At 26.9% G+C, this 15,867-nt stretch overlaps 1 protein-coding gene and 2 pseudogenes across 1 annotated transcript; all 3 read left to right on the forward strand.

The window, feature by feature from the left end:
• Nucleotides 1–1,480: 1,480 nt before the first annotated feature.
• On the forward strand, nt 1,481–2,042 carry LOC145845750 (uncharacterized protein C1orf50 homolog pseudogene; annotated as a pseudogene).
• A 3,011-nt stretch (nt 2,043–5,053) lies between these two features.
• Nucleotides 5,054–9,042, forward strand: LOC145845752 (uncharacterized; annotated as a pseudogene).
• A 1,163-nt stretch (nt 9,043–10,205) lies between these two features.
• On the forward strand, nt 10,206–15,071 carry LOC145845751 (tax1-binding protein 3-like). Its single transcript, XM_082952818.1, has 4 exons — nt 10,206–10,274; nt 10,901–11,014; nt 12,068–12,145; nt 14,397–15,071. Exons 1-4 carry the CDS (start codon nt 10,239–10,241, stop codon nt 14,553–14,555), a joined length of 387 nt encoding a protein of 128 aa, XP_082808944.1. The 5' UTR covers nt 10,206–10,238; the 3' UTR covers nt 14,556–15,071.
• The last annotated feature ends 796 nt before the right edge of the window (nt 15,072–15,867 follow it).

The raw sequence follows: 15,867 nt of genomic DNA on the forward strand, positions 1-15,867 counted from the left end.
AAAAATAGATAAAGTGTAGTGACATTAATATAAGCATGAAATATTAAAACACATCAAATTATTAATCATTTTGGTTTAAATTTTGTTTAAGTATGTTATTAAGTCAAGATCGTTGTTCACCACAGGACTTCAACCTAGATTTTAAGAAATTTTGAAAAAAAAGCTGGAAAAACCTGGAATTTTGAATAAAAATACTAGGAAAACCTGGAAAAAAACCTTGAATTTATAACAGTTTTATTCATGTTAAGTAGTAAAATTTCAATTTTACTCAAACAATTTTGTATAAAACACATTTAAAGTAGCTTCACAGTATATTTCAATGTTTTCACTATTTGCTATTACTTACCTTAAATTAAACTTAAACTAAAAGTGTCTAAGTGTAAGTGTACTAAGTGTAAAAGTGTAAACCAAACAAGTGTACTTTTAAAACCTGGAGAAAATTTGCCAAAAAACATTTGGCAACTCTGTAAGTAAATGTTCTGATTAAATTCTGTTTTACTTGTGTAAGAGTACAAATAATAAGCAGAAATTTTAACATTAATTTGTCCCAGCAAAATTTATTTAACTGTGCTATTCACTTGACCTAATAACACTTGTTTTACAAAAATTAACTTTACTTTAATATGAAAGCTTTTACAAACTACATGCCAGTTTTTATAGAATTCAGAAATATCATTTAACTTTTGAAAGGTTTTATTTTTTGTAAAAAGTTTCTTATACAAACGTATGGACCGCAAATTTTTCAGGGTCAATTTTCTCAGAAATTTTAAAAACCACTAAAAACATATTTCCTCCTTCATTTTTCAAGCAATATTCTTCAAATTTTTAGGAATGTTCCTTACATTAAAAAATGTTACTTATGAATTTTAGTAATTTGATAAAGGAAAATTTATGTAAAAATTAAAAAAAACAGGTTTTTTTTTTCTAAAAAATAAAAGATTTTACAGAAAAATTTTTAAATCCAAAGTGACATTTTATTTTGTTATTGTATAAAGATTAATCTGTAAAAGTTTGAAGAAGAGTGCTTGTAATCTGTAAAAGTTTTTAAATAAAATAGTCTTATTTTGCTAGTTTAGTTTTCCCACAGGGAACCTATTAATATTATGCACCCGACTTTGACTGGTCATATCTCAAGAAATAAATCAAATTTTCAAACAACAAAAAGCATCTTGAAGCTTAGAAACAACTCAATAAAATAAGATCAACTTATAAAAAACATGGCTTAATCCTCCTATAGTTTTGATCAGAATACATGATAAATAAACAAATTGATATTATTTTATGGTAGAAATTGAAACTGTTAAAAGTTTTATTTACATGTCAGTATCATTATATTATTTATTTATTTAAGGGAAATAAAATCTTTTCAAAAATAGTATTTAGCAAAAGCTCTTGCAAGGCTGTGTAAAATGAGTACTTTTTTTTATCAAACTTACTATACATTTTCTTAATTTCAGATAAAATATACAAATAATACAAAATGATGTCCAACAAGAGCAGCAGCAAGGCGGTGTCCCTCATTGAGGCCACCTCCTCCAGCAAACCCAAACTTGTTGAGGGCTCCAAGGTCAACTGCAAAGAGGACCTTGTTGAACTTGCAGAGCAGATTGGCACTGTGTGATGCCTCAATCAAATCTGCTGCATCTAGGCAAGCTTAGATCAATACTTGACCAGATGAGGAGTCTTCAGCAGCAAGCCGCTAGAGTATTGGAAGAGTCTAAACGTGATGCTGAGCTGCATCATGCCGCATGCAACTTCAAGAAGCTCCCAGGAAAGATATACTACCTCTACAGGCGCCCTAATGAAAGCACATACTTGTCAATGCTGGGCCCGGAAGAGTGGGGTGCAAGTTGTCCCCACACTTTTCTGGCCGCATACAAGTTGGAGTTTGACATGACATGGACCCCGTACGAAGATATTGAGAAGAACGAGGCAGACAATCAGCTGGTGGAGAAATTGGTGAAGAAGCAGTTTCAGATGGCTATCATGAATGAATAGAACTGACTGAACTCTATTTTAGTGTTTTAATTTACACTAATTGACGTAGAACAATTTAATTCCTAGTTTGAAATAAACAGTTTTAAATGTCAATTGTAAATTATTATTAGACTGTTGGTTACTAACTTATAACAAACTTTTTATGATATTTTTGAGCTTAATTTACACAATTGTGTTTTATTAATGTGAAATTATTTAGTTATCTAATTGATTTCTTGGTTGGTTGCAGTTGGACAATTTTTATGCCATTTATGTTTTACCACATTTTTAATTTTGTTTTGAAATTAAAATATATATAATTGTATTTTTAAAACTTTAATTTAGTACAAATATTAAATAAATAATTTAGTACAAATACTTGATCTATAATATACATGTACAGATGGAATTGTTTAAATAAATTACAAGAAAAGTGAAGAAGCCCTCATAGACAATTTGAGGTAAGACTACAAATATATCAAGTATAGTTATGACAACTCATCAAAATTTTATACAGTGTTTTCAAAAAAACCTTAAATCCTGGTAAAACTTTGAGTTTGATATTTTAGGCTAAAGACACCTGAAAAAAACTTGGAACTTAAAAGTTTTGAAAAAAAAACCTATAATTTCTAACAAAAACCAGGTAAAAGTAAAGAATTCTAAACAACTTTTACATGTTAAGTAGTAAAATTTTGATTTGAAACAAAAAATAAATCACAAAATTTTTTTTGATGATCAAAATTTTTTATTGAAAAATATATTTTAAAAAGCTTTAAGATATCATTTCAATGCCGTTATTCTATTGAACACAGTTTTTTTACCTTAAACTTATTTCAACTAAAATAGATCCCAAAACGTGTATATTTAATAACCTGAAAGAAATTTGAAAACCTAGAGAAAATTTGTCAAAAACTGTTTATATCAGGTTGGCCATTTAAGCTTAAAATAATTTCAGACAATTTAAATTTTAAGAAACGTTTCAAGGGTCACCACTCAAAAAGTATTAAAAAGTTGAAACAAATAAAAAAAGCTCTTGTTGGTCTTATTAATAACTAAAACTATTTCTTGGCAAAATTATCAAAGTTTTTAGATATGGCTAAATAAGTTTCAAATAATGGTCATTTGTACTAAATTTAAAACTAAAAAAAAATACTTTAATATTTTTGTATTTTTTAATTAAAAAAATCATTGTAATCTTAGTAATTAGACCTATAACACCTTTTTTTCAAAATATGTACTAATAAGAAGAAAAAATAAATAAAAGTAATGGATTTGAGATAACATATAAAATAAAAAAAATAATAAAAATTATTTAAACCCTAATTTAAATATGTTTAAATTAACATTGTGTGTAGTATTTTTTCATAAATTTAAAATATTTAAAACTTGAAAATTGATATTTAACTATAAAGAAACAATAAAATATAAACTTTTAAAACCCTTGAAGAAAATCAGAAAGTCTGGAAAAGGTTTCTAAAAAACCTGTTGCGCCACCCTATATAATGAAAATTTAGTATTCAATAACTACATAAATATGCGAATACAAGATTTTTTTAATTCTAATGGATAATTGAAATAAAGGCATACCAGTACATAATTTTTTTTTTGAACTTTTGAAGTAGTTTTTTATCTATTACTTTACAAACTAAGAAACTATTTTTTACTGTTAATAAAGAACTTGAAACAATTTTCAGATGTAAGTTATCAATGTTTGAAATTTTCATAGGATCATTTTGGAAGACACTAGTAAAGCAAAATAGTATTATTTCACATAGTACTATTACCTTAACATTTTTATAAATTTTTTTTGAAAGTTTTACATTTAAAACATTTGGCTGGAAGATATGTTTTTTAATTCAAATGAATAAGAAAAATAAGCTTTTATTCTTTTTGATCAAAACTTTTTTATTTTTTTAATCTTAAAAATATTTGTTGCCACAAATGTTCAAATAATGCAAAAAACACACAGTAAATTTTAATTTCTAAAATAAATGAAGATCTGTTTAAAGTACCCTTTTTAATGTCTCTGGTAATTCAGGCTTGCTTAATATTTAAAAATGTTTATGATCATTAAAAAAAATACTTTGTTCTTTTTATTAACAACATTATTTTTGGTTTAAAATTGAAAAAAACAGGTTGAGTTTTATTATAAATTAAAAAAAAGAGAGAAAGTTGCGTTTTTTCTCAAATATCAACTTAACTGTTATAAAATAGCTTAAATGATGATCTTCATTTATGTTAAATTGATAGTTGTGTAAACTTTTTTGATTTGTACATAAAGACAATTTTGTGAGTATATTGCATTGAAATATACAAACTACATATTTTTTCAAGTGTATAAAGTTGGTGAGGCACCTTTTTATATGTTGATCTAATTTTTGGTTTTTTTTTATTGAAATTAGGTTTTGAGATATGAGGGATCATATTATAAAAGTTATTATGTCTCTTATAGAAGGCCAAGTTTTAAAGACAAAAAAAAAATTTTCTTGAAAATATATTTATCCTAAAGTTGAAGCAAATAGCTTACTAAATAGCAATCAATTCAAAGTAAGCATTATAAATGTAAATATTTTTTGTTCAAACAAACAAGTTGCCAAAAAACCTAAAAACCTAGAAAAACCTGGAATTTGACAGTTTAGGCTAAAAGACCTTGAAATACCTGGAACTTAGTAATTTAGAAAAAAAAAGGAATTTTCAACAATTTTGACATGTTCAGTAGTTAATTTCAATTTGACACAAAAAATCTATCGTATAAATAAAAAGTTTTTATCATCAAACATTTTTTATTTACAAAACACATTTAAAGTAGCTTCAGAGTATCTTTTCAATGTTTTTATACATTTAACACAGTTTCTTACCTTAAACTTAACTATCAACTGAAATAGACCCAAAAGTGTGTATTTTTAAAAAACTTGAATAAATTTGTAAACCTAGAAAAATTTTGTCAAAAATGTCTGGCAACTCTGAACAAAAATTTTTTTTTTTCAAAACTATTTACAAATAAAAAACATAAGAAATAAAATCAAAATGATTTAGACACAAAAAACTGTACTATTAATTAAATTCAAACACACAAATGGCTGACGCAAGCAAGGCTTCGACCCAGAAAAAGAAAATCAAAAATGAGCCTGCGAACACGCACAAGCTCGTTGAGAGGAGCGTGTCGGAGATGAGCACCTCGCCCCCCAACACAACAACAAGCAGGAAGTCCAAGCTTTTCAAGAAGCCTTCCTTCAGCAAGCCCAAGGGAATGCGGAGGACTGACAGAGGTGAGAGGACGGATCAGGGAGCTTCCGTGGCGTTGGAGGATAAGATTAATAAGGAGAAGAGAAAGAAGGCATCAAGCTTGCCGAGGGATTTGAAGGTGTCGCAGAAGGACAAGAAAGATAAAAGTAAGTTGGCACAAGTAACAATAGTTGTTGTTGAGTTTTAATTTTTAATTGTTTAGAAAAAAGCTTGATGATATAAATACATTTTTTGTTGTGATTGATTAGAAGTAACTTTATAAGTCTAGATGTTTTACATAAAGTAGCTATTGTGTATTTGTCCCACCAAGATTGAACTAGATAATAATTTAAACACAATAGTTAAATGGTCCGTTTATATTTAATGGGCATTACAAAGAGAAACATAATTATCAAAGGCTTTTGATGTCAGTTAAAGTATTGTAAATAAAAAAGACATGTGTTGTATTTATTTTTATTAATATTTTTACCAAATAAGACAGGATTTATAAGTTGTTAGTTATATATTTATTTGATTTTATTAAATTATATTTTTATAATAGACAAAAGTAAGAAACACTCAGTGTCAAGCAACGTAACTGAATGTGAAGTCCTATCACCAATATTCGGCCTTCCTTTAGAGGAAGCTGTAGAAAGAACTTGCTACCATGACAAAGTGCTGTTGCCGGGTATAGTGAGGGAATGTATTGAGGACATTGAAACGAGAGGCTTTTCGAGAGAAGGTATTTATCGGGTGTCTGGTGTGAAGTCTGTTGTGGAGGAACTTATAAAAAAGTACAACAGGTGTGGATGAAAATATTCTTATAATTATTCAAAATACATATGAGTTTTGTTAACAGTATACGAACAGTAAAAGTGTTAAGAAAAATGTAGGCTAGCATATACAGTTTGTAAAATGTGTTAATTTAAGCTCTAAATTTTAATACATAGTTAAACTTAAGATTGTTTTTCTAAATATGTCTCTAAATAGATAAGGTCCATATCAATGTTGCATAGATATTATGCGTAAATTTTCTTTGAATCAGCTAAAATTTTTACTTACTCATTTATCATAAGTTTAAAATTAAAGCATCAATCACCGTTAAAATTATGAAATTTCAGAGAAGAATCACCACAACTTACAAAATACGACCCTCACGTGGTAGCAAGTGTGCTGAAGTCTTATTTGAGGGAATTACCCGACCATGTGTTAACTTCTAAATTGTTACCTGATTTCGAAGACGCCTGCAGCAGATCCTCCAAGCAGGAAAAGATACAGGTATGATTGAAAGAGTACTACTGCAAAAAAAAGACTTTATTTACACTGTGAAAAGCTGTTCATTCAAGCTATTCTTGTTTGAAAACACTCTAAACTGTGCTACTTTTTTTTAGGATAAAATTCTTAAAGTCAAAAAAATCATTTAATTGTGGCAAAATTTAATATTTTCAGTCCTTTTTCTATAAAATTCTTAACTAATAGTAATTTACATTCACTTAAACTAAAACCTACCTCAGAAAATACTCAGCAAATGAACAGGTCATAATATTTCTATAGTTATTTTTATCATTATCTCTACTCAGGCGTGCAAGGAAATGATAAGCAAGCTGCCAGCTTGCAACAGAATATTAATTAGTTGGCTGGTGGTTCATTTCAGCAGAATAATTAGGAACGAGCAACTGAGTAAGATGAATATACAGAACATATCCATTGTGCTGAGTCCCACTTTGCAGATCAGTCACAGAGTTCTGAATGTGTTGTTCACCTACTGGAAAGATATTTTTAGGTTGAATTTTTTCTTAAAATTCTTTCCTGTATTGATATGTTTAAGGAGATTGTTTGGTTTAAATAAATGTATTATATTAATAAGCTTTGGAACATTAACAGTCCAGCCATATAAAATACTAATAGCAATTTAGTATATAAACAGTTATAAATCTGATTTTGTTTTATAATTAAATAATCTTTTCAGTTCACACGTACTTGCTAGATATATATTTAACTGTTTTAAATTTAGTATAATTTAATTTTTGTTTTGATTTCCAGGGATGTTCAAATAAAGAAACTGATCAAGCCAATGCGGTGGCCTGACTACCAGAACACACCAAAGTTTCCAACTGACTACGAAAGCATAACAAATGAAATTGAAAGGCAGGAATTCGTATTGAACAGGTAATTAACTACATATATCATAACTTACGTGTGAAAATAAAAGTATAGTTTGCTTGTACTAGTTGTTTTTTATTGCATAAAAAGAAAACAGATTACAGAATGACTATCTAAAATTTTAAAACTTAGATTAATTTTCATAGAACATGTTGAAGTTCTATTTTTGATAAATTAGTTTATCAATTGTATCCTACTTATTAAATTGTCTAAAATAAAAGAAATTAGTGACGCCACTACTTGTTTCTATGTTACACCAGCAGATTGTGATAATAATTTTTGATTAAAATAAAACGATTAAACTAAAGAATAAATATACCATTCATTTCTACCAGATTGCACAAACAAGTGGGAGCCGGGTTGCGACAACAAGTCAAAAGACGAGCGATTGTGGGAAGTGCAAAGGATACTGACCCAACTCAAGCGAATGAAGAAGAACATCGATAAGAAGAGGAGTCACCAGAAACTCAACAATTTGACACTGGGAGAGGAAGAAAAAGCATGGCAGTCCCAGTATCAAGAAGCAACAAAGCCCCATGATCAAGAAGGTTGAAAAGAAAGAAGTTGTAGATGAAAATGTTAATAAAGGTGAAGTTGAGCAAGTGGTTGGTGATGACCAGTCGGTTGAAATGGAAGACATTAACAATGGTTACTTAATAAAATAAGAATACGTTTTATAATTCTTCCCTAATTTTATTCGTTTATTTTTTTTGAAGTTATAATTGTAAAAACGAGTTTTTTACAGTGCTATTTTATACTTGAGAAAACCTGATATAATATGTCTCGTTAATGTTTAATTAAAGTTTTAATTAAGTTTTGACTAATGGTGTTTTTGAACAAGCAAGTTAAAATATTTTTTAAACAACTACTTGTAGTTTTTATGCTCAACAAATCAATACAAAACATTTTGATCAAACCAGAGGTGTCAATAACTGATGAAATAGACAACTCTGAAGAAAACGATCCTGAAATAATCCAACTACTTCTTGAAAACGAGCGTGAAGCGTTGGTTGAGAGGGAAGAACTGCTCAGCATGCAGCAGGAGTTGAATGATGAGATCGAACAAGAGGAAAACGAAATATTAAAGTTGAGTGAAATATTGAAGCAGTTGAAGCAGGAACAGATACAAGAGGAAGACACAAGTTCCGTTTCACAAGAAACAAGTTGTTAGTTGTTTGTTCGTCTACTTATTTTATGAATCAGGGTGACGAATAATAAATTAATTCGAAATTTTTAATTGAAAGATCATCTTATTGATACTTTTATTAACAACTGTTGAACTGTTTTGACTTTAAACAAAATTTAAGCATGAATAAATTTAAATACTTACAATAAGATCACCGCCTTTTAAATAATAAAAAAGTTTTTATTAAACAGTCTAAATTGTCTGATAAATAAACATTAGTCAGACTTATAAACTTGTATAAAACTCCGTTACAAAAGTTAAAGTTTTTATCAAAATAACCATCTGTTAAATATTCAGCTGATGTTATAAGTGAAGATGAAGACATAAAGAGATTGATCGAGTTGAGAAACGAGCTGTTGATGAGGAACAAGGACATCAAACTGAAGAACGAAGCATTGAGCCTGTCGATACACGATGAGAGGGAAGCAGTGGTTGACGCCAGGACCAGATTGAGGTGTTTGTACTACAGGCACATATCCGTTGCTTCATGAATTTTTCATGTCTGTCCTTTCATCTGAGGAAATGAATAACTACTTCTTTATTGCTAAACAGTTGTGTGGTTTGTCACAAATCATCATATCTGTTGTTTATTAAACATCTTTTACATATATACTTTAAAGTAGCTAACTACATTATAAATCCAAATAGTTTTACTGCTCGTATGATTTGCAGACTACCTATTAACTGATGTATATATTTAAAAGGTTATGAATCTTATCTATAGCTTTTATAATTCTTTATTAAAGTTGCAAATAAAACTAATTTTAAAGTTTTTATCAAGTTTGAAACTGAACAAATCTTATCAATTTGGTTTTGTATAAAACAAAGTTTTTTTAGTTTTATTTTTTATCTTTAAATTGATAAATTTTCATTTGTGCATTTTCTGCTTGAGTGAAGCTTATTTTTAAATGGAATATTTATTATACAATTTTTTAATACTCTTTTTAAAGCTAGAATAATCATTTTTAATGTGACATAGTTAATTAAATAAAACTAGTCTGTTTACAAAATTATTATTAGTCTTAATTAATAAATTTCCATATTTTTTTTACTATTATTAATATACTATATACCCACAATATTTTTATAGTGTTTTAGAAATTGTTTCTTTAAAAGAAAAGGTTTGTTACTAACTTTATGATTTTAAATTAAACATGATTGTGTTAATTAAAAAAATATTTTTGTTAGAAATACTCAGTTTATAAATTGCTCTTGACTTAATTTTGTTATACTTTATTTTCTTATATAAGTGTATTTCGTTTCCTAATTAGTCACATCCTTTATTTTTTATAGGTGCTGTTATTATTGTGGTGTTTATTTTTAAAGTTCTAAAACATTTAATTAAAGTTGAACCATAAACTAAATGTTTTAAAGATGCAATATAAATAAATTAAATTCTTGCAGTGTACATACTTTTTAAATTGATTGTGACCAAATAAATAATTTTGTACAGTAATTATGACCTCATTATAACTTTATTACGTTTTTTGTTTGTTTAAAGCAAATAGAGCAATAAATTGACGGTTTTTTAAAATACTTTTTTGTTTTTATTGCACAATATTTAAATTGTTACTTTATTTTCCAATTTCGTTTTGTATATTTTATTTTTTGTACAGTTTGTTGTGTAATTACTTGACATCATTTTTCCAGAAACCTTATTAATTTGTTTTATAAAATTTCAACAATAATGAGCATGAATATTCCAGAAGAAGGAGTCGTTTGTGTGAGTTTTATTTTTTAATATGGTTTTTGTATTACTTTGGTTTTAAATCAGACACTTATAATTCTCAACTTAATTTTTATGAAGAGTTTTTATAGGAAAAACGTTTGCTAATCCATAATTTATTATAGAACGTGGTTTTGCTTTTATAAAAAGTTCATCAAAGTGTTACAAAACGATTCTCATCTAGTTAAAGTATTTTTTATTCATTCTATTTTTCTTTTCAAAAAACTTGTTGCAAAACTAAGAAAGATTTTGGTAGAAACCTTGTATTGTAATACATTATAAAATAATAAATCTCGTGTCTTACACCCGTGTAATGATCATTACTATATTAAGATTCAGAAATAAAATATGAATTTTAATGTTGTTTTAATTGACCTTTAGCTTTAGTTCTAAAGTTGTAAGCGCGTATACTTAAATGTTTAAATATATTAAATGAAGGTAAAAACAGCTAATCATAGAAGTAGTGTAAAATGGAGGTTTTATTATTATTAGATAGATAAAAAGTTGAATAAAATATTAAACCTACTTTTACTGCAATGCATAGAAATAGTTAAAGACGTATTAATTAGAAACTTGATATTGTTTTGATAACTATTTAATTAAGAAAAGTAATATTGTAACAGCAATGCATAGAGATAGTGAAAGATGTATTAAATGGAAATTTGATACTTGGATTTGCTATTGGTGGTGGTATTGATCAAGACGCCAGTAAAAATCCATTTTGTCCTGGAGATACAGTAAGTATTTATAATCTTTTATTATTTTTTTATCATTAAATGTGTTCTGCTTTGGAGATATTGTTATTTTTAATATTTCTTGTTAGTTGTTTTTAAATTGTGATAACAATCATTATACCCTGGAGATATTGTCAGTTTGTATATTCTCTATTATATCAACTACAATTTAAAATATTATTTTAAAACCATTCTTAACTTAAGATATTGTGGTTGTTTGTTAATTGCAAATAGTTGTTAATATATGTTTAAAAATATTATACTCATAATAATTTGTTTTAAGTTCTAATGATAGTGTTGTTTATTTATTAACTTAAACTTTTTATTTAAGTCTGTTTATTCTATAGTAGTGAAGTAAAACTAATTTTCAATTCTATTAGAGTGATTATGTTAGCTTGTTTATAAAAACGAAATAAAGGTTTATCATCACCGATAATTATTTTGCAAATGTTGTTTAAACTACACCATTACAGATTTATTAATCTTAAATAAAATAGCACATTTGTGTAGTCCTTTAAATAACTTGCTTTTAAAAACAAAAAGAAAAAATAATTACTTTTACCGTTTTGAGTTCATTAATGTCACATAAGTAAGTAAATAGTTTTTGAAGTTTGACTTATTGGACGAGAGCTTGTGGGTGTGTATTTAATTAAGTAAACAAGTAAAACTAAACGCTTAAGTATGTTGGTTTTACAAAAACTAGTGTAATAATTGTTTTTTGACGCTACTACAAAAATATTTTAATGTTTTAAATTAAAACAGTTAGTTATTTTCATAAAAATTTCAAACTTTTATTATAATTCGTTCTATTTTATAAAGTAAGTTATAACTTAAGCTAATAATAATGTTTTTGAATAAGTTTACGTCTTATATAGTCAAATAAGTCTTGTTTTAGTAAGTTGCATTCTTTGTAACATAGCTACTATATATAGTTTATACTTAAACCTATTTTTTAGAAATACTTATTTTGAAGTTTTTATTAATTAACAGAGATTGTTTTTTCTATTATTGATGTTTATTAGGGAATACTTGTTTACAATATTTATATTTTTCTAGGGAATATTTGTGACCAGAGTGACTCAAGATGGTCCGGCTGACAGGCAAGGATTAAGAGTTGGAGATAAAATACTTCAGGTAAAAAAATAATTACATAAATTTATTGTTAAACTTTTATTGCGTTATGCCGTTTCCCTGCAGAGCAGTTCATCGGACGCTAAAAAAAGCTGAAAACAAAAGTAAACAGAGCGATGAATTTGAAAATAAAAATACACACATAAAGGAAAATAAAATTTATATTTGAAATATGAGTTTTAATTAATATGTAGTTTACAAAAGTTAAATTTTTAAGTTAAATTAGTTTAAAATGAAATTTAGGTAAGTTTAGTTTAAATAATTAATTAACTATAGATTTTTATATATTTTGATAATCTATTTACTAAGCATTTAAGGCCATAGGGGGGTAGGCCATGTTTTTTACAAGATGATCTTATTTTATAGAGTTTTTTACTAAGCTTCAAGTTGCTTTTTACCGTTTTTAAAAATTCGAACTAGTTTTTGAAATATGACCGGCCAAAGTCGGGCCGCATAACAGGTTCCTTATGGGGAAGGAAAAACTAAAACGGCGAAAAAAGACTAATGCATTCAAAATCTATCTCCTCCTTCATTTTTTAAGTAATCTTCTTCAAACTTTCACAGTCTATTCTTTATAACAATAACAAAAAAACGTTATTTGTGACTTTAAAAAATTTCAAGTAAAAATACCTTTTTTTTGATAAAAAATCACTCTTTTTTTTTTTTGTCATAAAATTTTTATTTTTTTAAAATTATTAAAATTCACAAATAAAGTTTTTTTCTCATAATGTAAGGAACATTTCCTGAAAATTTGAAGAAGATTGCTTGAAAAATGAAGGAGAAGATAAATTTTAAAACCCGTTTTTAAAAACTCAAGAAAAACGGCTTTAAAGTTACCCTTTATATACCCTTTATATAACGGTCATAAAAAAAAAGTTACTTAATATTTTTAAAATCTAAAAAAAGCATCTGAAAGATTATGAAATTTACTATAATATAAGTCTATATGTTATTTTTGGTCAAAAAATGGCTTCTACCCCCCCCCTTTGGCCTTAATATATTGAGCTTTGGAAAAAATGTAAAAACTAAGATTTATAGGGAATTTTTAGAAAACAGAAATGGTCTTTTTACGGGAAGGTTGTAAATTTAAAACAAATAATTATATTAGGTATAACTAATTATATTAAGTAAATACGGTTCCAAATAATATCAAAGGTTTTTTTCCGAGTTATCCATTTTATTCTGAATATATATTTTAATATTTAAGTATACGTTCTACCAACAATTGTTATAAATTACAGCTATATAGCCGTTTTATTACACTATATGGTAGCAGATACATATATTTCATAATTTTACATCCTTTTAGTTTCTTTTAAATTTTACTTTTTATAACTTTTATAGTTTAAAATTTTTTCTTTTAATTTTAGATAAACAAAATACCTTTAATCAAAAGTTCTGTCAAACAATTAAAATTGCTGCAACTTTTTTTCAAGTTAATATCAGCTTCAAAGTTCTATAAATATCATATGTTCACAGCTACGTACCAAGCTACGTGTCTACTAAACAAGAAAACTAACATCTAACTACATGCAATTAACTACGTAAGTACTCATGCGTATAACAAGTAACAAGCATCATTTTTAGTCACTAGTTATGCTTTATGTAAATTATTAATACTTAAAATATATCACAGATGTTCTTGTGCTAAAACTTTATTTCAACTAACGGCGTTTCACTGCTCTCAAATAAATTTAAGAACAGATCTACGGAGTCTCAAAAAGCTCTAAGAAAGCTCCTATTCTTAGAGCTTTTTGAGACTCCGTAGATCTGTTCTTAAATTTATTTGAGAGCAGTGAAACGCCGTTAGTTGAAATAAAGTTTTAGCACAAGAACATCTGTGATATACATTCCGATAAGCTTAGCTTATCAGGATCTCCAGGATTTAACGCCTTATAACGTTACATCTTATACTTAAAATATATATTATGCAATAAAAATTAAACAGCTAAATATATATCATATTCAGTTTATAAATATTTATACATATTCATAAACTGAATACTGTTCTAACACTAGCAATGAGGTTAGTACTAATTACTTGACATGGTAACCTACAAACTATTATCTAAATTACGTTTTCCCCTACTGTGTAAAGCCCGCCGATTGTAATGAATAGTTGAACTGTATAAAGCCAACAAATCTAAATTAGGGATTCCCTTACTGCAGTAAACGGTACAATTGTGTAAAGCCAGCGGATTGTAATGAATAGTTTAACTGGATAAACAGATAATTGATTTTATTTTCAAAACAGGTAAACGGGTACGATTTGACGTTTGCCACTCAGAACCAGGCGAAGAAGAAGTTGGTGAAGGATCAACGTATTGTCAGGTTGAAGGTGACCAGGCCCAGCTTGATGAAGGCTACAGTGTATGAGAGACAGGAATCACCGCAGCAGCCTGAATATGTTTGAATAATAAGTTTGGAGATAACATGCGCTTGTTATGCTTAATATGAGAGATAATGTGCACCTTTTAAGTTTCATCTCATATGTTTAAATGTGAAATATATTTGTACACCCCTACTTTAGTATTGTATAGTTTTTGTCTCTAGAGCACTTAATGATATATCTTATTTGCTTGCTTTCGTCTTTAGAGTAATTTTGTTAAAGTAGTTAGGTTTTGAAAGCACTTTTTATAATTGGTTGATTTTTGACACACAAACGGTATTAGCTTGTTTTTATTTTTATAGCGAATTTGTTTTTTTAAAGTGCACCTATTAACAAGTTGTCTCAGTTTGTGGTCTTCAGCACATAAATATATTTTTCTATATGTTTGCTCTTGTCTTTGTTATAATCTTATTTTTATATTACAATTTATGTGTTTACAATATTTAAAATCCATCTTTTAGTTTTATCTAGTTTATAATTTTTATCACAAAAATGATATACTTTTTGGTTGTTTTCTCGGCATTGCTTAAGCGGGTTTGCTTATTAAACTACTTTTTCAACATATATTAAATGTTTTATTTTGGAAACTATTTTTACCGAAATTGATTTTTGTGTCTGAGAAAAAATAGCCAGAAGAAATAAGCTACAATTGTGTTGTCCACCTAATTTTGTTCATCTAATTTATACTTTTGAGTGTAAAAAATAGTTTTATTTATAATAAATAATCGCTATATTTATAATTAAATTTGACCTTTTAAATTTAAAATTTTTAGCTAGACTTAAACTATTCTGCCTATTTTTATTACAATTTTCTTATACTTAAAACAGTGTTAAAACATATTTTATGTATTTGAAAATCATTCTGAAGCTATATAAGAAGTCTATATTATATCATGACATTTGTAATAGTATGTATTATAATTTGAAGCAACTTTAGTTCATATATATATATATATATATATTGAATTACTTGCACAATTTATTTCCAGACAATTTAATTATTTCTACATAAGACTATATGTGTCAACTTTTTAATGAAATTTTTATATTTTTGGTACAACTTTGTTATTATATATAAATCATGTTATATTTTTCTGACCAATCGTGTGCTTTCTATTCTTAATAAACTTTGGTGCTTAATAAAAAAATGTGTTTTAATTTGTATTTACATAACTATTATTATTCATGTATTCAGATGTACAGTTGAAAGTATATTTGTCTGTTCTACTGTTCTGAATTATTTGTTCTGTTGTACTAGATATTCTGTAGTTAATGGTGAAGAGTAAAATAAAAGCAAAAATCTTGTGCGTATTTAAGGGTAGTTTTTTAAACCTTG

Source organism: Thalia democratica, unplaced genomic scaffold (genome assembly GCF_965202585.1).
Source record: "Thalia democratica unplaced genomic scaffold, ktThaDemo2.hap1.1 HAP1_SCAFFOLD_167, whole genome shotgun sequence".
NCBI lineage: Eukaryota > Metazoa > Chordata > Thaliacea > Salpida > Salpidae > Thalia > Thalia democratica.